Source organism: Pseudonaja textilis, chromosome 9 (assembly GCF_049901715.1).
Source record: "Pseudonaja textilis isolate UNSWEBS1 chromosome 9, rPseTex1.2, whole genome shotgun sequence".
In the NCBI taxonomy this organism is placed as follows: domain Eukaryota; kingdom Metazoa; phylum Chordata; class Lepidosauria; order Squamata; family Elapidae; genus Pseudonaja; species Pseudonaja textilis.
The window spans coordinates 7,600,572-7,621,527 of NC_141998.1; the positions used below are offsets into that span (position 1 = coordinate 7,600,572).

At 38.0% G+C, this 20,956-nt stretch overlaps 1 protein-coding gene across 3 annotated transcripts; it reads left to right on the plus strand.

The window, feature by feature from the left end:
- The first annotated feature begins 23 nt into the window (after positions 1-23).
- Positions 24-17,281, plus strand: CDCA2 (cell division cycle associated 2). Of its 3 annotated transcripts, none has more exons than XM_087938867.1 (12): positions 24-361; positions 1,416-1,894; positions 2,609-2,742; positions 4,057-4,171; positions 5,860-6,050; positions 6,912-7,002; positions 7,985-8,184; positions 8,309-8,372; positions 10,274-10,344; positions 10,646-10,750; positions 11,769-11,958; positions 15,815-17,281. In XM_087938867.1, exons 2-12 carry the CDS (start codon positions 1,537-1,539, stop codon positions 16,672-16,674), a joined length of 2,379 nt encoding a protein of 792 aa, XP_087794993.1. In that variant the 5' UTR covers positions 24-361; positions 1,416-1,536; the 3' UTR covers positions 16,675-17,281. The 3 variants fall into 3 exon arrangements, with proteins under 3 accessions (XP_087794993.1, XP_087794995.1, XP_087794994.1); XM_087938869.1 differs by having other exon boundaries at positions 16,181-17,281; XM_087938868.1 differs by having other exon boundaries at positions 176-361; positions 7,991-8,184.
- The last annotated feature ends 3,675 nt before the right edge of the window (positions 17,282-20,956 follow it).

The window sequence follows — 20,956 nt, forward strand, 5'->3', positions numbered from 1 at the left end:
GGTTTTGAACGAGCAACCCATCCGCTGGGCTGGGATTTCTTCCAAGGGAGGGCGAGGGAAAAAATAATCCGCGACTGGCCTCCTGATTCGTTTCCTTCAGCAGCGGAGGAGCGGGTAGGCATCCCCGGTGGGTTCCGTATCCGAGGCCGGTTGATCGTCTCGGACTCGGTTTGAGTGGAGAGGAGGGAGCCGCTTCCTCGTGTGGCGGAAGGATACAACGGCTCTGACAAGAGGTGAAAAGATATTTTGAACGAAGGGCGCGAGCGGAGGCTCGACGGCGGCGGTTCGTGAGCGCCGAAGTCGGCGTGGCCGGATCGGTTGCTTTGGCGCACCGAGGGCGCATCCTTTTGCGTACTTTACGGTAAGCCCAACAGCAGCCCCGAAAGCTTCGAAGGATTTAAATTTATGATAGCGAAGCTCTAGACTTGTGTTTTTCAAGCTTGGCCACTTTAAGACGGGTGGACTTCAACTCCCAGAATCCCTGAGCTGACATGACTGGAGGAGGAATTCTGGGAGTCGAAGTCCACACGTCTTAAAGCTGTCAAATTTGAAGACCCCTGCCCTAAACATTTACAATGTATAATAATAGAGCTGGAAGGGACCTTGGAGGTCTTCTAGTCCAACCCCAGCTCAAGCAGGAGACCCTAAACCAAGAGTCTTCAAACTTAGCAAGTTTAGGACTTGTGGACTTCAACTCCCAGAATTCCCGAGCTAGCATGACTGGAGGAGGAATTCTGGGAGTTGAAGTCCACAAGTCTTAAAGCTGTCAAGTTTGAAGACTCTTGTTCTAGGCATTCCTTGCATATGCTAAAAAGGAGAAAGCAACCCCTTCTTTGGGAGTGCACTTTCCCATTAGATGTGCAGTGGTGTGCAGATGTGCAAGACAGAGTGTGGCAGATGCAGAAGTTTAGACACCCTCTTGGTCCAGGCTTGCAATGGTCTGAGATAAGCTGGGCAATTAATTTTCCCAGGCACGCCACATGAGAAACTGGGACTGTTGTGGAGGGCCCATCGAACAGCTGTGAAGGTGCGTAGGCCTACATGCACATAGATAAATTGGAACAAAATAATAAAAGCAATGCAGCTGTACTGCGTGCATGACAGTTGTACTCATTTACATTTGATTTCTAATTTCCAAATGACCTCGTGACAGCCAAAGGGCTAGAGGTGATTTGGGAACTGTAAAATGTCCCAGTTTGGTTTGGGAGACTTACCACAGACAAGATAATTGCCATGCAAAAGGCATCTTGGACCATAGAAGCAAGGAGGGCATTGGAAACTTTGACCCTCCCTGGGGAGGGAGGAGGAAAGGAGGAGAATTTTGCCTGTTTTATGCCTTGTTGAACGTTGACTTCCTAAGCCTGAGAGGCCTGAAGACTATTAATCATGAAGCTGACATTATCCTTTTCTTTCAGAAGAAAAATATCCAGGCTTCTGTAGTACAATATTGCTTAAAAGTCCCAATCTGAAGACAGAACTATTTCTCAAGAAAGCAGCCATATCACTAATGTGTTGACAGCTGCAAAGTCATTCCCAATGGAGAATCAGAATACTAAAAAGGTACTTTCCGAGTGTTCCAATACACAACCCAACTTGTATTTGGGATTTGGAAACCCAGTCAATAGCATGAAGAAGATGGACTTTCTCTTCACAAGTGGTTCATCAGATGCTCCAGCACTGTGTACGAGCACTGCCATTTCTGAGAGTTTGGTAAGCACCCGGATAAACAATCCCCCTATCATCATGAATGATACAGATGATTTAACAACTTCCAGGAGAAAATCTACAAATGTTGAAATTGCAAGCAACCAAGTTACTCCATCTAGAGGCTTGTCTGACTGTGTGGCAGTTGATTATAAAATGAATCCAGAGTTGTTTACAAGCCAGAATAAAGGTAAGAATTATGAACATCAGGGATGTTTAAGAAAGTACCATCAAGCAGGTGGCATTCTGAAGAGTAGTATGTTCATGACTCTGCCACGCAGCGGAATTAGGATTCCAATAGAAAGAATATCGAGTTCAGGGATGAACTGTGGAGTCTTTCTTGCTCTCTGAGTTTGGTAGTTTGCTTGCAGAAAATTTACTACCCAACTGGGTAATGTCATCAGTACATGTGAGGGTAGGGTTTGCTGCCTTTTTATATTCAGTCTCTTGCTCTGCCATGATGGTGCAGTTTCTTTCTTAGCTCCTTGATTAGAGGATAGCTTTCTGCTTGATTTTCTGGTGCTGATCCCTAATCAGATTCTGGGGAGGATGGTTTCCTTTCTAAGTATTTTAACTGTCCCTTTTGAATGGTATGAATGTGGTTTATCTCTAGTTGCCCAGTTGAAATTCTGACTGAGGCTGCCCAGAGTCAAGCCTAATCTCAATGGCAGGGCAAGCTATTGGAATGCCTGAAAACAAACACCTAAATTCAGAGAGCACCACATCATAAAGATGGACTGAATTAGGAAAATTAGTAAGAACATGTTGTGGGTTTTTTTTTAACTCTTATCATCCCCAAACAAAGCAGAATAGTAAAGGTTTTCCCTCAATGAAAGTGGGTTTTCAAATTGCTTTTTCTGTGTTATCTTCATTGAGTGTTTCTTATAGCCTGCCTTTGTTTTAGAGGAATTCAAGCATATATTGAAAAAATTAAGACGACGGTCTACAATTGGAGCCCGAGGGTCTCCAGAAAATAATCATCTCATCCAATATATTGCTCGGCAAAGGAGAATGAAGGTGCAAGAAAATTTGTCACAAGTAAGTGTGGTGGAGTAGGAACATTAAATCTTTTTTTTTTCCAGCAGAGTGCAAAAATGTTTCAGGTCAAAATGAGCAAAGATTTAATATCTGGGAAGCAAAAGTCCAGATAACTGCTAGATAGGAAAGGAAAAAGAAAGAGATTTTTTGTAGCCCAGATCAGGTAACTCTATCCATGTTGGACATGGATGATAGAATCAGATCCAGTTGTGGGGGGAAATTAGTTCGGCTATTTTGACAAAATGTTTTGGAAGCCTGTGTTTTCACAGAAGTATTGATGCATTTCTGAAATATAGCATAGGCTAAAAACATCTGCTGAGAAGGTCATGCTTTGAAGATTCAATTGCTGACTTTAACAGGGGTCTATTCTGGAGTTTGATTAAGAGGCAAGTTCGGATATTGATGGATTATTAAACTTCCAGTTTGCCACTGGGTGGCGATGGTGTATTTGCTTCCATGCAGGAAGTCTTTTCCAAGTAGGTGCTGACAGAAGTTAATCCCTTGTTGCTCTGGAACTGAAAGGCATTTCAGAAGTCTTGGTGTATCCAACTGCATTTTATGCTTCACTGGCTGGATTTGGGTTTTGTACAAAGCCATAACTTGGTTTGTTCAATTTTCCCTTAGGATAACATACGGACCTAATTCTAAAGATCCATATATCAGGGATTACAATTTAATGTTGTAGCTGAAGCCAGCAAAATGTAATTTATCAACTGACAATTGTAAAAAATCTATCTCCCATAAATAAATAACTGCATACATACATGTGTGCATTGGTGTATCTGTATATCTAGAAAAGGGTCTGTATTATGGCTTCTAATTTAACATTGAAGATCAGAGGTCTTTTCTGCTTGGCAGACTGTTTGCGATGGGATGGCGAATGGGGATGGTTTTGCGTTCATGTGCACACTGCTATCACAAACGCAGGTTTGCACGTGTGCGCTCACCCACCACTTTTGTGGTCCAGTAACAAGTGACTGAGGCCTAGTACTAGGTTGTGGACCCAAGGACCCCTGTTGTAGATAAAGTCAGCAAAATATAGCCTATTCAACCAACAATTGTTTAAAATCTACCATAAATGCATGCATACATGCGTATACATATGTATATGTATATAAAGCAGACTTTAAGTAATAATGTGACACTTTAACTGAAATAAAACTTAAATATTTAGATGTGCATAATGCAAACCCTCTATATGGTTCAAAATAAGTAAATTTGTTTAGAGACTTCTCAAGTTTGCCATAATATGGGGAAGTAGAGGAAAACTGTTTTATAACGTACTATTTGGATATTTCCTTGTATTTTGAGCAGTCCAGCCCTTGTCAAGATCGGAACACGTTGCTGAAAGACAAAATAGCTGCCTTCCAATCCTCATTTAAAGCCCTCGAAGAAACTGAAGAAAAGGCAGTCCATATTCATTCTACTTGTAAGTAATCCACATCTAATCTCATGTATAAGAAGCATTTTATTATTGAACAAAGAAGATTTGTTAAAGAAGTACAGAATATTTTAACTAAAATATGCTTTTATCTGGCTTAAATTATATATATATATATATATATAGTGTGTGTGTGTGCGTGCGTGTATGTATGGTATTCAGCTTTGTTCGGGTATTTTCCCATGTCATTATAGTTGTGCTTTTAATGTTGTAGCGACGTTTTGGCAGAATCTCATTTGCTATCATCAGGCTTCTGTATTGTGTTCGTCTGTGAACGAACTATAATTTATATTTTCCCACTATAATGATTTGGGAAAATACCCGAACAAAGCTGAATACCATACATATAGATATCTGTGAAAACTTAAGAAAACATACATACATATACATACATACATACATACACACACACACACACACACACAGCTCAAAAAAATGAAGGGAACACAAAAATAAGACATCCTAGATCTGAATGAGTGAAATATTCTTATTAAATACTTTGTTCATTACATAGTTGAATGTGCTGACAACAAACACAAAAATTATCAATGGAAATCAAACTTAGCAACTCATGGAGGTCTAGATTTGGAGTTACACTCAAAATTAAAGTGGAAAAAAAACATTACAGGCTGATCCAACTTTGATGTAATGTCCTTAAAACAAGTCAGAATGAGGCTCAGTAGTGTGTGTGGTCTCCATGTGCCTATATGACCTCCCTACAATGCCTGGGCATGCTCCGGATGAAGTGGCAGATGGTCTCCTGAGGGATCTTCTCCCACACCTGGACTAAAGCATCCCCCAACTCTTGGACAGTCTGTGATGCAACATGGCGTTGGTGGATGGAGCGAGACATGATGTCCCAGATGTGCTCAATTGGATTAAGGTCTGAGGAACGGGTGGGACAGTCCATAGCATCAATGCCTTCATCTTGCAGGAACTGCTGACACACTCCAGCCACATGAGGTCTAGCATTGTCATGCATTAGGAGGAACCCAGGGCCAACCGCACCAGCATATGGTCTCACAAGGGATCTGAGGATCTCATCTCGTTACCTAATGGCAGTCAGGCTACCTCTGGCGAACACATAGAGGGCTGTGCGGCCCCCTAAAGAAATGCCACCGCATACCATTACTGACCCACTGCCAAACTGGTCATGTAGGAGGATGTTGCAGGCAGCAACGTTCTCCACGGCGTCTCCAGACCCTGTCACATGTGCTCAGTGTGGACTTGCTTTCATCTGTGAAGAACACAGGGCGCCAGTGGCGAATTTGCCAATCTTGGTGTTCTCTGGCAAATGCCAAACATCCTGCACGGTGTTGGGCTGTAAGCACAACCCCCACCCGTGGACGTTGGGCCCTCATACCACCCTCATGGAGTCTGTTTCTGACCATTTGAGCAGCCACATGCACATTTGTGACCCGCTGGAGGTCATTTTGCAGGGCTCTGGCAGTGCTCCTCCTGTCCCTCCTTGCACAAAGGCGGAGGTAGCGGTCCTGATTGTGTTGTTTAAATGTTCCCTTTATTTTTTTGAGCAGTGTATATATATTGGAGGTGAAGGATATTACAGTGAGAAAAACTGAATGATGAGTTGCATTGTAGAAGCTTGTATTGCTGAAAAAACTCAGTCCTTTACAATGAGTATTATTTAGTAATGTTTACATCTGTGTTGAATGCAGCAAACACAAGACTGCACGAGCAATCAACATTGAGCCAGACATGGTCTCCGGAGGATATGAATGATGCTTTTGAAGAAAACTTAACTGATAAATGTATGAACGGAGAAGGTATATCAGTAGATATCCAGATGCACAGTCCCAAATTTCCATCATGGAAGCCTCTTCTGTCTGGCACAAATGTTATGTCTAAGGTATGAATTATAGATATCTCTACAGAGTTAGGTAGTGTAGTATGACTTTTCCAACTGTGTTCCCTATACAATATGTATAGATCAATGTTTTACCTTGGCAACTTTAAGATATGTGGACTTCAACTCCCAGAATTCCCCAGCCAGTTATGCTGATTGGGGAATTCTGGGAATTGAAGTCCATGTGTCTTAAAGTTACCAAGGTTGAGAAACACTGGTATAGACTCTTAGTAGCTTCAGACTATATAGAACAGTAGTTGCTATAATGATTGTTTGCCTTTGAATTCATACAATATGCCTGTGGAGCTCATCTCATAGGGGTTGACCAATTGATTCCTTCTTCTTATTGCCATACGTAGAGCAGCACACCTGTTTTGACAGTTATCTTTGAAAGATTACTGATATTTATAAGTAAATGATGCAAGAATTTTACTATATATAAGAAAACATTACTATTATGGTTGTTATTATTACTACTATTATTATTACTAGTATTTTATTAATACTTTGTATAAGTAAATTGATCCAGACATTACATTGTTTACTAAGCGCTTATGTATTTTAAAGAAGAAAAATGTATAAATAAAATGTAAAAAATATATAGTCTCAGTTATTACATGGAATAGACGCATAGAAAATGAATCAGATTTTAATTTCCTTTTCTTAAGTTTTCCTATGGCCTTCATCTTAGAAGCCAAACAACCACTGGATGGACTGGTAGCACAAGAGCCTTTCTATTTCCCCACTCCTAATAATTTTTCTGCATTGTTTTGAATGGCTACATCCCCAAACCCCAAAGGGGTTCATCATCTATTAAAACTAAAATAATGTGTCAGAATAGAAACTTGACTTGTGTGTTCCCAGGCCGTTCTGGTCTCACCAGCGAACGCTGTGGAATCTACAGGTGTGTCTTTGGTAGCTACTCCAAGTACGGGCATATCAAAGAGTGAAAGTGGTAAGAACGAACTTGCATGTTTAGACTTTATTTTAATACAAAAAGGTGTGTAGATTTTTTTTGTGGTTGAAAGCAAAGACAACAATAGTATCCATTTTGATGATGACTGATTTAATAGCAAGTCTCGTTAATTGTGCTTTTGGAATATTGGCCACAAATAGGAAAATGGTACACAAATAGTTTTGAATTCTGACTTATCTTTGCAAGGTAATGAATCCCACCGATTCTTAGAAACAGCCCCCTTCACAAATATATTCAACAACATCTGCAGTTGTTCCTATCAATATCTTCAGCGATGCCCAATTAGAAATGGCTGCTTAATAACAACGAATTGGTTAAGGTAAATGTTCATGTACAGGTAGTCCTTGACTTACAACCCAGCTGAGACTAGAATTTATGTTGCTAAGCAAGGCATTTGTTACGTGAGTTTTGCCCCATTCTACAACTTTTTTTGCCACAGTTAAGTGAATCACTGCAGTTAAGTTAGTAACATGATTTTTAAGTGAATCTGGCTTTACCATTGACTTTGCTTGCTAGAAGGTCACAAAAGTTGATCACATGACTCTGGGATACTGTAATTGTCATGAGTCAGTTGCCAAGCACGTGGATTTTGATCACGTGACCAATAGGGATGCTGTAATGGTCATGTGAGTCATTTTTTCCCAGTGCCATTGTAACTTCAAAAGGTCACTAAACGCATAGTTGTAAGTTGAGGACTACCTGTATTATGTTACTGTGTGTAGTGATGGAAGCTGTACACTAGATTCGAGTCACCTGAGTCCAAAAGTTGTTTACGGTTATTGAATTTAAATGCAGCATGAAGGCTGATCACAAATTTTTAAGCACTTGTTTATAAGCTGCAGAGCAAAGGGACAACCTTATTTTAGGCAATGGGCACGTGTTCCTTTGAGTTATTTCTGGCTTATCATTGAGTAAGTGTTGTCATAATTGCTTGCAATGTGGTTTTTGTTCTACTGTGGAGGTGAAGACAAAAAATTGAGCAGAAACGACACGTCCCAACCTAGCAATAAGAAGGTTCAGTTTTCAGAAAAGCAGAGCTTTGAAATCTTTGATGAAAGCAAACCACCCATTACGCCTGTGGGAAAAGGACATTCATTTCCCAATTCACTTCGTTCTGTTCTGAAGAAAACACCAGTCAAAATCGTATCAGAAGGCTTGAAGGTTGGTGTTTTATGGTTAACTATATATTTATTTTCTCTTGCAAATCTTCAGTAAATACCTTGGAACCAATTAAAGAACCTTCATCAGGTCTTTCAATGCTTGAAATGTTACTTTCTTGTTAAAGGATCTTCAGGGATCATCAGGGGAAATGGCCACACCGATATGTACTGGATCTTTTGGCCCTGAAGGTGAAGACGCGTTCCTTTATTTTTTACAGTTTGTATTTTGGTATCAGTCTGGTAGAGAACCAGATTCTAAATATTAATGTTAATACATAAAACCCTAAACAGAATAAGGTCAGGTTTCCTAAGAGAGTGTTTATTTTATTTTTTTATTATAGCATACTACCTTGAATTTCTTTGGCAGTTGAAATGGCTAATTGGTTGATTAAATAGGTAACTCTATCCACCTACCAGGGAACTTACCCTCTGCACAATAACTTAGAAACTGCTTTTTGGTGTTGATGTAGAAATAATTTAGCAGCAATCCTTGTCTCACAGAATAGCCTCTGCTTTGTGTTGTGCTGTACCATGTGCATACAGTATGTGCCATGTGTGTTTGAGTGCATCTACGAGCCACTTTTGATTCCTGGAGACCATGTGACAAAATTCTGCAGTTCTCTTGGCACGATTTCAGAAGTGGTTTGCCATTGCCTTTTTCCTAGAGCTTAGAAAGAGTGATTGGCCCAAGGTCACCCAAATGGCTGCATATCTAAAGCTGGACTAGAACTCACAATTCCCTGGTTTTTAGCCTGGTGCTTTAACCATTACCCCGTATTACCCCTCATGTGTGCCTTAGGCATCTCTTAAAGTTTATCTTCTTATGCTGTTCTTTCCTAACCATTATCGCTATGTAATGTTTGCATTCTCTTATTTCCTTATTTAAAATATATATTATTTTAAACTGCCCTTGGATCTTAAAAATAGTACATGCTTTTATTTTATTTATTTATTTATTTATTTTTATTTGGTTTGTCAATTGCTTACAAGTGAATAGGTATAAGTAAAAACATAGTTATGAACACATGGATGCATATAAGAAAAATAAAAAAAGAAAAGAAACAATAGGACAGGGACGGTAAGGCACGTTGGTGCGCTTATGACCATAGTTTTGGCAAGGAGCTGGTCCTGAAAGATTTTTCAAAGATTATGCGTAGAGGTTCGGCTATGGCAGTGGATAGCTTTTTTAAGAAGTAGGCACATATTCCGTCCAGTCCAATAGATAGAGATGGTTTTAGATTGCACAGTACTTTTTCAACATTGTCTTTTGTAAAATCGATATGTATTAGATCGTTGTAGTTGTCTGTGGTTCGACTAGAAAATACTGGGCATGATCCATTGCTGTTTACAAATACTGAGACAAAGAATGTGTTAAAGAGGTTGGCTTTAATGGTGTCGTCATTGAAGTCTTTACCATTAGGTCTTTTCAGGGGTGGGATGGACCTTGAGTCTTTTAGTTTGTTGTTTACAAAATTGTAGAAAGCGCGGGTGGAATTGGTGCGTAGAAGGTTTTCTTCTTATTTAATGTGATAATTGGTGCATTCAGTCTTTATCTGGTGGCATAAATTTTTGTATCGGCTTCTGAAGTTGGCAACGTGATCAGATTTGTTTTTCCGCCAAAGTGATTTCTTTTTGGATTGAAGCTTCCTTATTGTTATGGGTAATTCATTTTTTTCTGGTTTTGGGAGTTGTTATTGGTACATATAGTTTGATGACTCTTTTGACTTCAAGTAAAAATATGTTGTAATGGTCTTCTACAGTCTTGCATCCAGTGAATAGAAATTGCCAATCAAGGGATGAGAGATCATTGTCTATAAGATTATAGTTTCCTTTTTTGAAGTTATAATTGGGGATCACATTGTTGTGTTGATTTTTGTGTGGACGTATGTTGAGACAAAAGTCAATCATGTTGTGGGCACTGTTGGAAAAGCATTCTTTAATTTGTATACCGTAAATTGAACTCAAACTATTGCAGAAGATGAAATTGAGGCATTTAATTTAATTAATTTAATTTAATAAACAATTACCATATATCTTGTTGAAATAAGAGCCAAAGATTTGTGCCTAACTTAACTTTTGTTCATCTTTAGAAAGAAAAAATAATTCTCCTGACCACCACGCTCCTTTGATTAGAACTGCTCGAAACTCTGATAAAAGGAAGGTATAAATAAAAAAGGAATATTTCATAAGTTGATTAACAGGCATAAATGAACAGCTTTTCTGGAAGTTTCCATTCACTTTACAGATACTTGTTTTTGAAATACTTATTTTTCACTATGGCTATTTGGCAAATGCTTAATAGATGATAATATGAAATCTATTGCATATCTCTTCTGTTCTGAAAATTCCCAAATTGTATGGTACTATTTCTTTGCACACTTCAGTTTTTATAGTTCCATATGTAAGCTATAATTTATGTACGGGAGCAGGACCTATTTTTTAATACAGATATTTCCCAATAGTGTGCAGTGAAAGCAAAAAAAATTATTGCAACCAAAATTGAAGGCCAGAATCAGCTCAGCAAATTGCAAAAAGCCAAACCTTCAACCAAATCCAAAAAAACCCCGGTAAGTAATTTACATTATAGATGTATGTAGTTTAGATTCATTTATTTATTTGTTGTTTGTTTGCTGTCTATCTCTCCTCAAGGCAACTCTCATAGTGGTATTTATGGTGGTTGGCTTCACACATTTTCATAAGTCAGATTTTTTTTTAAAAAAATGCATTTGTTAAATACTTTGTTTATTATATATTTGTTTACATCCCATCTTTATCACTTTTATAAGTAACTCACGGCAGCAAGTATATCTCATACTCCTTCCTGTTTTCTCCACAACAACAAACCTGTGAAGTGAATTGGGCTGAGGGTCACCTGGCCAGTTTTCATGCCTTAGATTAGGGGTGTCAAACACAAGGTCAGCGATGTGGTCAGATCCAGCCCGCGGGGCTGTCCTGGAAAACGTAAGGGGCCTCTATACACTCGGTCACTTAGCAACCGCTTAAAGTCACAATGGAACCCACCCTTCCCCGCAAGCTACTTATTATGATCTAGTTTCAAAGTCCTGACATTGGGGAGGGGGACCCATACGGTCACTTGATTGCATTTTGGGCAATTTATAACCGGCCCACATTTATAGCCATTTGCACTGCCCTGCCACTTGAGTGCGATTTATGATGTTTTTGTCAGAAACTACCAGCTATTTCCGATTTAGCAAAAAAAAAAGCACAGCACATAAGGTGTTCACTTTATGGCTGCAACATTCATTTAACCACCACCATAAACAAAGGTCATAATAATTGCCAGGCTCAATTGTAGTTGTAAGTGGAGAACTACCTTTACCGTCTACATGTGTTTATTATTTTGTGTTATTATCTATATCCTTTGCTACAACTCAAGTCAACTGGACTGTACATCATATTAATCCTTATTGTGATAAGGTTGAGAAGAAAGCAAGATAAAAAGCCAAGCCCCCTCATGGCATGATTTCATATATAAATTTGTTTTCTGAATCCATAACGAAGTGCCTAGAAATATTGGCAATCTTTAGCACTGAATTTATGGAGTGTCTTTCCATTTATTTTCAGGCAGTCCGACCCAAAGCGGCAGGGAAAAGGAGGGGCAGGGGGAAGAAGAAAGAGGAGCAGAAAGTATTTTACGGGCCACGTGAGAGAATATTGAAGAAACCTCTCTTAAGTCCGATCCTAGAAATAACAGAAAATGCCTCCTTTCGTTCCTCTTACCCAAATACACCATCTTTAAATGTTTCCACCTCAGGTATGTAAAGTTACAGGCTGCCTTTCTTCATTTTTGCTTTAACTAGTGGATTAACAAGGCTCCTTTCGTTGCTATGTTAGAATAGATCACAGACAAAGTTAAAATAATGAAACGTCAGAGACGGGAACTAAAATTCTGTCCAATGTGGGTGGACATTATAATTCGTTGCAATTGCAATAGAACTACTACTGACAACTGTTTAGATATACGATAAATAGTAATGTCTATGTTGTTTGTTTTGTCTATCTTTACTTTGGAGCAGAGTTTTTTCAAAATGCACCTTCTTTCTCTTAAGCATCATGGATTTATTTCATTTGGCAATGAAAAGAAAACAAACAAACATGAATTATACCCATACATAATGGAGATTTTGTTATATAAGCAAATTTGTTTCCACCAACAAAGTCTTAGGATGTGTTGGCCAGTCTAATTTAAAATAGTTTAGCCATATGCATTACAAGTAGTCCTTGACTTATGATCACAATTAGGACATGAACTTCTGTATTGCTAAGTGACGCAGTTGTAAGAGTTATCAGGTGCTTAGTGATTTCACCCCCCCTTTTTTTGATGTGGTCATTAAGCAAACCTGGCTTCCTCTGTTGACCTTTTTTTAAAAAAAAAAGTTTTATTGTTTTTAAGACAAACTTAGACAAACACAACATAAAAACATCAAGCCATCTTCCATATATATATATACATACAGTGTGTCGGTTGGTTTACAATTGTTTTGTGCTTCCACTTCATAGTCTTCACTTACAATTACATTGTATATGTTCTCGTATTATCAATCAAATATTCCTAAAAACATTAATATCATTGTTAATCATTTGACTATACTATTATTCATTCATGTTTTACAAGATAATCCATATTTTACTTAATTTGTTTTATGACCGTTCATATTATCTCAAATCTATCCTATAATCATTTTGTAGATATAATAAAAAATACATCTTTATATATTCATTATGTTCTAAAAGTCTACATATTTCATTACCATGTTTTATTGTCTAACCATTGATAGAATAGATTCCAAATCTTATAAAATTGTTTATCTTCTTGTTCTCTGATTTCAAAGTCAATCTACTCATTTCAGCACATTCCAATATTTTCTTAATAACTTCCTCCTGTGTTGGTATTTTCTCATTTTTCCAGTTTTTAGCAAATACGATCCTAGCCGCTGTTAATACATTTACAATCAAATATTTCAATTCTTTACTGTATATTTCAGGTAAAATTCCCAATAAAAATATATCTGGTTTCAAGTCTATATGCTTTTTTGTTATTTTTTTCAACCATGTGTGGATTTTAGTTTAATAGTTTTTGGCATCTGCGCATGTCCACCACATATGGTAATATGAGCCAGGTATCTGATGACATTTCCAACATTTTTCAGATATGTTCTTGAACATTCTTGCTATTCTTGTTGGGGGGAAATGCCACCTGTAAAACATACAAATTTTCTTTATATGCTGTTGACATTGTCATTTTATAATTTTGAGACCACAATTTTTGCCATTTCTCTAGATCAATCCCATATCCAAAATTCTTCTCCCAAGCAATCGTTGTTTCTTTGACTTGTTCTTCTTCTAGTTTGATTTCTAATAAATATCATACAATTTTTTAATCACCTTTTCATCAGTACCTGTCAAAATCTTATCTAAATTAGTCAATTTATCATAGAAACCTTCTGTTTTAGAATCTTTATCATACCTTGAATGTATTTGCGCATATGAAAACCAATTCATCATTATACCTTGTTCCTCTAGTTTTTGTATAGATTTGCGTTCACCCTTTTCATTCAATATTTCACCATATCTAACTGTTTGTTCCTTTTTGTATATTATAGGATAAGAAAATGCTTCAATAGTCGACAGCCAGACTGGAATTTTCAAATAACATTGTCTTTTAATCTTCTCCCAGTTTAACCACAGAGACTCCCGTATATAATGTCTTCTAAAATACCCCTGTGTTTTAGTTCCTTTATACCATAGAAAAGCATGCCACCCCAACAACAGATCATGTCCTTCTAATGTTAACAATCTAGTATTTCTTAATGTTATCCATTCCTTAACCCACATCAAATTTGTAGCTTGGTAATACAACTCCCAATTAGGCAAACCAAATCCTCCTCTTATTCTAGCATCTTGCAAAATATTTAATTTTATTCTCGCTTTCTTACCTTGCCATGTATATTTCAACACAATTTTATTTAAATCTTCAAAATAATCTTTTCTAAGCCTAATTGGAATTGTTTGGAACAAATATAAAATTCTGGGTGATATATTCATCTTGATTGTTGATATTCTCCCTATTAATGGCAGTTGTAAATTTTCCCATTTCGCCAAATCTAGCACTATCTGCTGCTTGAGTTTAATATAGTGCAGTGTTACAAAGTTTCCTCTGCTTTCACTTTCCTCCTCCTTTTCCAAACAAAATATAATAAAAATTAATTAAAGAGGGAAAAGGGATTTAGAAAAAAAAAGCTAAAAGGGAATCTCTAGCCTAAAATATTACAAAGACAAAAAGGAGAAGAGAGAAAAAAGAAAGTAAAAAAAAGACCAGTCCAGTTCCAAGTAAAAAATCATATATGAAGAGTCCAGCAAAAAAAAAAAAAAAAAATTAATTTGACTTCCCGTTTAAAATCGCCGCTTAATCACTTCTGTCTCAGGTTTTACAGATTCGTTCTTTTCCTTAGGGTATTCTTTCAAATCTTAAAGTAAAGAAAAAATTCTCATCAAACCGGCACACTTTCTCTCTCCGTTCTCTTCCGTTTCAGAGCTGTCCCAACTTCAGCAGCTTTAATGGCTGCCTCTTTGCTGCTGGCAAAAAGAGCTTCTCCTGGATCTACCAGGGACTTTGCAATATCCCTGGGATCGACAGTATGCGTTCTTTACATTCATCATCTCTTTGGGACGGTTTAGATCTGTTTGGACCGTCCAGGAGCAAAGATATCAGCGGCGATCTCAGACCTTCAAGGTTGCATGCCGTATCGTCGCAACGCCAGCTCCTCCCTCCACTCTGTTGACTTTTTTGTTGGAAGTTCTCTGGGAAAGGTCTATGAAAATTCACTGCGTCCACCTCACCACGGCCAACTCACTACTGATATCAAAGAAATGATGGAATAGAATCATTAAAGAAAAGATGCAAAAGGAGGGACAGAGTGAAATGTGAACGGCAAAAATTATTTTTTATTTATTTTGAATAATTAAATAGAATTGTTAAATTGTCCCACAGTGAGTTGGCCCGTGGTGTAATGGCTGCAGCGTGTTGGTTGTGACAATTGTCCATTCTAGTCTGGGAAAGTTGCAAATAGTGATCGTGTAATCCTGCTGCAACTATCATAAATACATGCCTGTTGCCAAGCATCCGAATCACAATCACGTGACCGTAAGGACCCAGTCATAAGTGTGAGAACTTGATGTAAGCAGCATTTTTCAGTACCATTGTATCTTTGAATGGTTGCTAAACATATGGTTATAAGTCAAGGATTCCCTCTATATACTTTACATTCACTAGTAAATGAATATAAAGTACTGAATGACCCAGGACTGCTTGCCTAGGATAATAAAACATTTTAAAAAGAAAAAAAGTAAACAAGGAAGACATAAGTCAGGAAGTTATTTCAAAAAGGGCCCGATTGCAATGAACTGACTTTGGTAAAAGAACAAAACTATATATATATATAGCATGTTAAACCTCTCATAGCTAGTGGTGAAAATAGCTAGGAGGAGGATATTATAAGACAAAACCTCTTTAGTTTAAAACAATGGGGTTGAGTACCTTGTGCTAAATCTTGATTAGCACAACTAGATGAAATAACATTCTGACTTGTTCATTTGAAACTTTGTTTTAGATGATTCTTCAAGTGACCTGCATGCTAAGTTTATTGATGACATGATGGAAAACAAAACGAATCTACCTCATGCTGTAGGAGTGGACAGCCATGATCAACCTTCTAGCCCTCAGGAAGAAGATGGCTTAGCGAGTTCATCTGTGCAGCTTCAAGAACTTGCTCTAAACAATGGGAAGCAATGGTTTCCTGGATATGTGCCCGAAAAAATCTCTCCTGAAAAACTAAAGAGTTCTTTAAATGGAAATGAACAGGTGGTAGGAAGGGACTGTCTATCAAGTAGGACAGAAATGCAGCTGGTGGAGTTACTGAACATCTGTGGACCTACTAAAAATATCAAGGCTAAAGAAAATTCATTTTTCACTGTAGATTTTTCAGCGGAAGTAATGAGTGAAAGCAACGGGGTGAGCTTTGAAAGGAACCCAAGAATCAGCAGAAAATCGACGGAAGACTTTCTGAACCCCGAGGGCACCAAGTCAAACAGCCCTGGTGTTCCTGGAGGAAACCTGGACCGGTTGCCATCTTGTCCTTGGACAGCAGATGACATTGCACTTTTAAACCATTTTGAGGAAAACAGGAATATAACAAAGAAAGTAAGACGCAGCATGAGGGGTCAGAAAGATGCAAAAGGTGAGGGCCTTGCCTGGGTTGAGATCCCTTGCAAAGTCCCCAAAAGGCTGTCCTCTGTTGGTCCTCAAGAATCAAAGTACATCGTGAGTAAACCTTATGGACCAAGAAGAAGGAGCTTCTGTGCATCTGAAGGCTCTCAGCTCCCTGTTGTGGGTTTGGAGTCAAACACATCTGCCTCCCATTTGGAAAATTTGGACAAATGCCAGAAGGGCAACATGAAATTTGAACGTTAACTGTTTAAAGCATAGTTTCGTTTTTCCTCTACTGGGAGAGAAAGATTTAAATGCAGGGGAATGTGCATTGTATTACTTAGCAAAAGTCACTAGCCACAAGGACACAAAGCTAAATTCAGCTAACAATGCACAGTTGAAATATTCACATAACATGTTGACATGCAAACAATATATATTGACTGCATGAGCCTTTTTTAGAATAAAGTACAACGTACCAAATAGCTTTGTTCCCATATCAAACTGAATTAACCTGCCCTCGTGTTAGTCTCATCTTACATGGATGAGAGTTGAGTTTAGCCTATCAGCGGTTTTACAAGTAAAGTTTTTTTTAATCGTATTTTTGATCAGTGCTGTGATCTTGGGGAGAGGGATTCATTTGTGGTTGGACAGCCTTGCTTTATTCAAGACTTCTCTATTTTTTAAAAATAAATATGCTGGGCTGAGAGCTATTTTTTTTCTAACCTCAATTGTCTCCTGTGCACAGACCTGTAGTACTTCTCAAAACAGAGATAACCTGATTATAGTTTGCATTTCTAGAAAAATCTATAGTGCCAGAAGTATCTTGATGTGTTTGCTGATGCTCAGCTATATAAAGATGTGGAAAAATTATTCGTTGTGCTGCACTATTTCTTGAGACAATGCTTTCTTTGATCTGCTACAGATAGTCATTTACTTAAAATCATTCAGTTAGTGACTGTTGAAAGTTACAGTGGCACTGTATAAAGTGGCTTATGGCTGGTCCTGACACTTAAGACCTTTGCAATATCCTCAGTCACATGATCTAAATTTGGCCAAAATTTTATAGGGATTACCACATCTCAAGGTCATGTGTTTGCCATTTGTAACCTTCCTAGCTGGCTTTTGATAAGCAAAGTCAATGTAAGAAGCTGCATTTGCTTAATGACCACATAATTCATTTAACAGTGATTTGTTTAGCAACCATAACAAAAAAAATGAAATCTGACTTAACTCATTTAACTGCCTTGCTCAGCAACAGAAATTCTGATTCCAATTGTGGTTGTAAGTTGAGGACTATCTGTATGCACATGCAAGCTTTCTTCCTTACAGTTGATTGAGTTTTTCTTGCAATGTATAGAAGGTCTCTGGTTTTATTACTAGCATGTCTAATTAAAGATTTTGATAGAGAGTAGACTATCTGCTATGGAATATTTGGACTGGGAATAATTCACTAGAGCATTAAGAGAGAACTTTCCCTTCTATTCTGTCCTTTGTCTTTGCAGTTGAAACTGAGACTTTGAGAAATGAAATATTTCACTATGAAACTCTGCTCCCCCAAGATGATCTCTCATATAGACACTTGAACTCTGTGCTTGTGTAAATATGTGAGACTAAATAGGACATCTTGGTAACTCCAATCAGAATTGAACAGATTGTGATACTTATATGATTTTAGTATAAAATCAATAGCCAGCCAACTCAGGTGCTCTTACAAATTATATTAGCTAGACTTTATTTGTCTAAATCTAAGTGTGTTCAGATTAACTTCTTATAAAAATGTGTAGAAAAGAAATTCCATTGTATGGACTTTTAATGATATAATGACAATATAACCTTTAATGAATCAGCTGGTTTGTTTTTATCAGCTTGGAAATAGTTGCCATTCTGATTAGTGGGGTGAGGCGCTGCCAAGACCAAGGAAGTGATTTCAAAGGAAGAATGGGCAGAATCCATTGTCGCTTTTGTAATTCTGAGATTTAAACCAACTACTGCCATATTTCCCCGAAAATAAGACCCAACCAGAAAATAAGCCCTAGCATGATTTTTCAGGATGCTCGTAACATAAGCTCCACCCCCAAAATAAGTCCCAGTTAAGATTGTCAGCCAGACTGTATTTCCCCCAAAATAAGACCTAACCAGAAAATAAGCCCTAATTCAACTTTTGGAGCAAAAGTTAATATAAGACCTGATCTTATTTCTGGGGAAACACAGTATAGTTCAAAGTCTGCAAAGAAAAACACTGGTCAAGTGGAAAACAAATCTAGCAGGTTTTCATCATATACATTCTCTGTATATGTTGTTATTTAGCAAGCCAGTTTGGCATAACCAGAGTCTAGCTTTTTAGGATTTGCTACTCTCTCTTAATTTATACCTGTCATTTTTAAACAGGTCAGCAACAGGGGGACCTAAGACCAACCTCCATTCAGCTCCCAAACACATGTGACATTAGTTCCATCCCTTTCTCTCAATCCAACCTACCCAACAGAACTCTTGGTTCTAAAATGGGTTGGAAACCTTTGTGTATCTACTTGATACCCTCAAGAGAATACAGGAAAGAAATGTCATAATGATTAAATAATTCCAATGTTCTTTCTCTCCCTCCGCGTTCTGTACAGACCTCTGTCTTTTCCAATGTCAGAATTCGCACTCACACTGATGTCTGAAGACTGCTATAACTGCCCCACAGGGCTTATGGGAAGGCATAACTTTACTTTTGACACTTAGACCAGAAGGTTAATGTATTAGTTTTGTAATTAAACCTTGTAAATTGTGCATAACAGAGCAATTAACTACTTGAGCTAGTCTTTGGAGAACTCAAGGGAAATCTAGTATGTGATGGAAATAAAAATATGAAACATATTCCCTAAACCGAGACCCAGAAGGGGGAAAAATTCTCAGTGTTGGTCTATTTCCACTGACCTCTTGCCTCCTCACTTCCTGCCCCCTGCACAGATTTGAAACTGGTCAGCCTTTTTCTGTTTTGTTTTCTTTTTTTCAGAAAGCCAAGAAGACAGTTATAATGAATGACTTTTATTGTGCAATATTTCAATAGCATTTGACTGCTTTCGGATGGAATGGAAACCGTTTCTACCCTACGAGGCTGCCAAAACAAACAAAGCTATGTTCCCCAACCCTCGATGTGTCCTTCACTCAAACTGGCAGGAGTTCCAGTTCTCCACTCAGACTAGATTTGGTGTTGGACATTTTCAGCCCCGTACATTAAAGCCAAAGAAAATATAGGGCAGGAGGGAGAGATTATATTTATCCTCTGCAGGTGAAACTCAGATAAGATCAGGACTCATAAAGTGCCTTTTGGAATACTTTCAATTTGTAGGGTTTATTGAAACGAACCCAGCTCAGAAGGTGCTTCTTTCCTAAAACAGTTTGAATGTCGCTCCTTGATGGGCGATAAAGCCGAGCAGAGAATCAAAGTTTTAAATTTTAGGGAGTGCTTACGCAGCCAACATTTCCATAAATGTTTAAGTTGGGCAGATTTTATAGTTAAACACTGATGGCAATCAAATCCCCTGATAGATGCTTTCTCTGGACTAGTTTCCAAGTTCTGCTTTGTTTTAAATGCCCTCCTTGTGAATAGTCGTTAAGACTCTTTTTGCCGGCATAAATCACTTTGGTGAAGAACGTCTATAGTCCAATAATCATAAAAAGGTATCGCGCAATGCAACATCGGGTTTTATGGCATAACAACTGTATTTATTAATAAAAACTTACAACTGTTTGGCAAGGAGCCTACATGGGCATTTAGGAACTATAAAAAAGAGGTGAGCCAAAAACTGTTCACATTTTAGGTAAATGGTGTTTGTAAGATTAATAGCTCACCTTTCCGATAAAATCTCCTTTGGCAAATAAAAAAGTTAATCTAAATATTAACCAAGAAAAAGCATCTTAATTTCACTTAATTTAATTTCCAAATTTGTTGGCTTTGTTCAACTGTATGATGGAAGGTAATATCGGAGATGATCAGGCTGAGCCTGAGGGAGGGGTCAAATGCATTATCAGTCAAGAGTCCCTGAGTGCCCACAAGAGATCTAAGTCCAGATCACCCTGAATTCCTTTCTGTTCTTAACTCTCGCTGATTTCCCGTGTCCATTAGTAGTTCAGATTCTTGTAGATGGTTTAAGCTTGCAATAAATCTTTATACTCATTTGAAGTGCCTGAATCTCCTGATTTCCCTGGTGCTTGACAGGCAATGCAAGCAAATAGTGCCATGTGCTCAAAACCTAGCCTGATCGGAATGTTTGGGAATTCCCCCTTTGAGTCCGGGTAAGTTTCCATGGCCAATTTAGAAAGGAGGAATGATTATTGCAAGGTAATAAGAGCGTATTTCTCTAAATGCTCATGGGTACCTATATTTATAAGTCAACGAATTCAATCTATGTATAGACACAAACCTTGCATATGTGGGGAGCTTATGTAAGCATGTCGAATGCAGGCAATTTTTGTTTAGCAACTTCCTCTAGCAACCGTTTGCAGGTAGGATGGAGATGAAAAAGTATCTTTGATTAGTTCTTGCATTTATGACCTT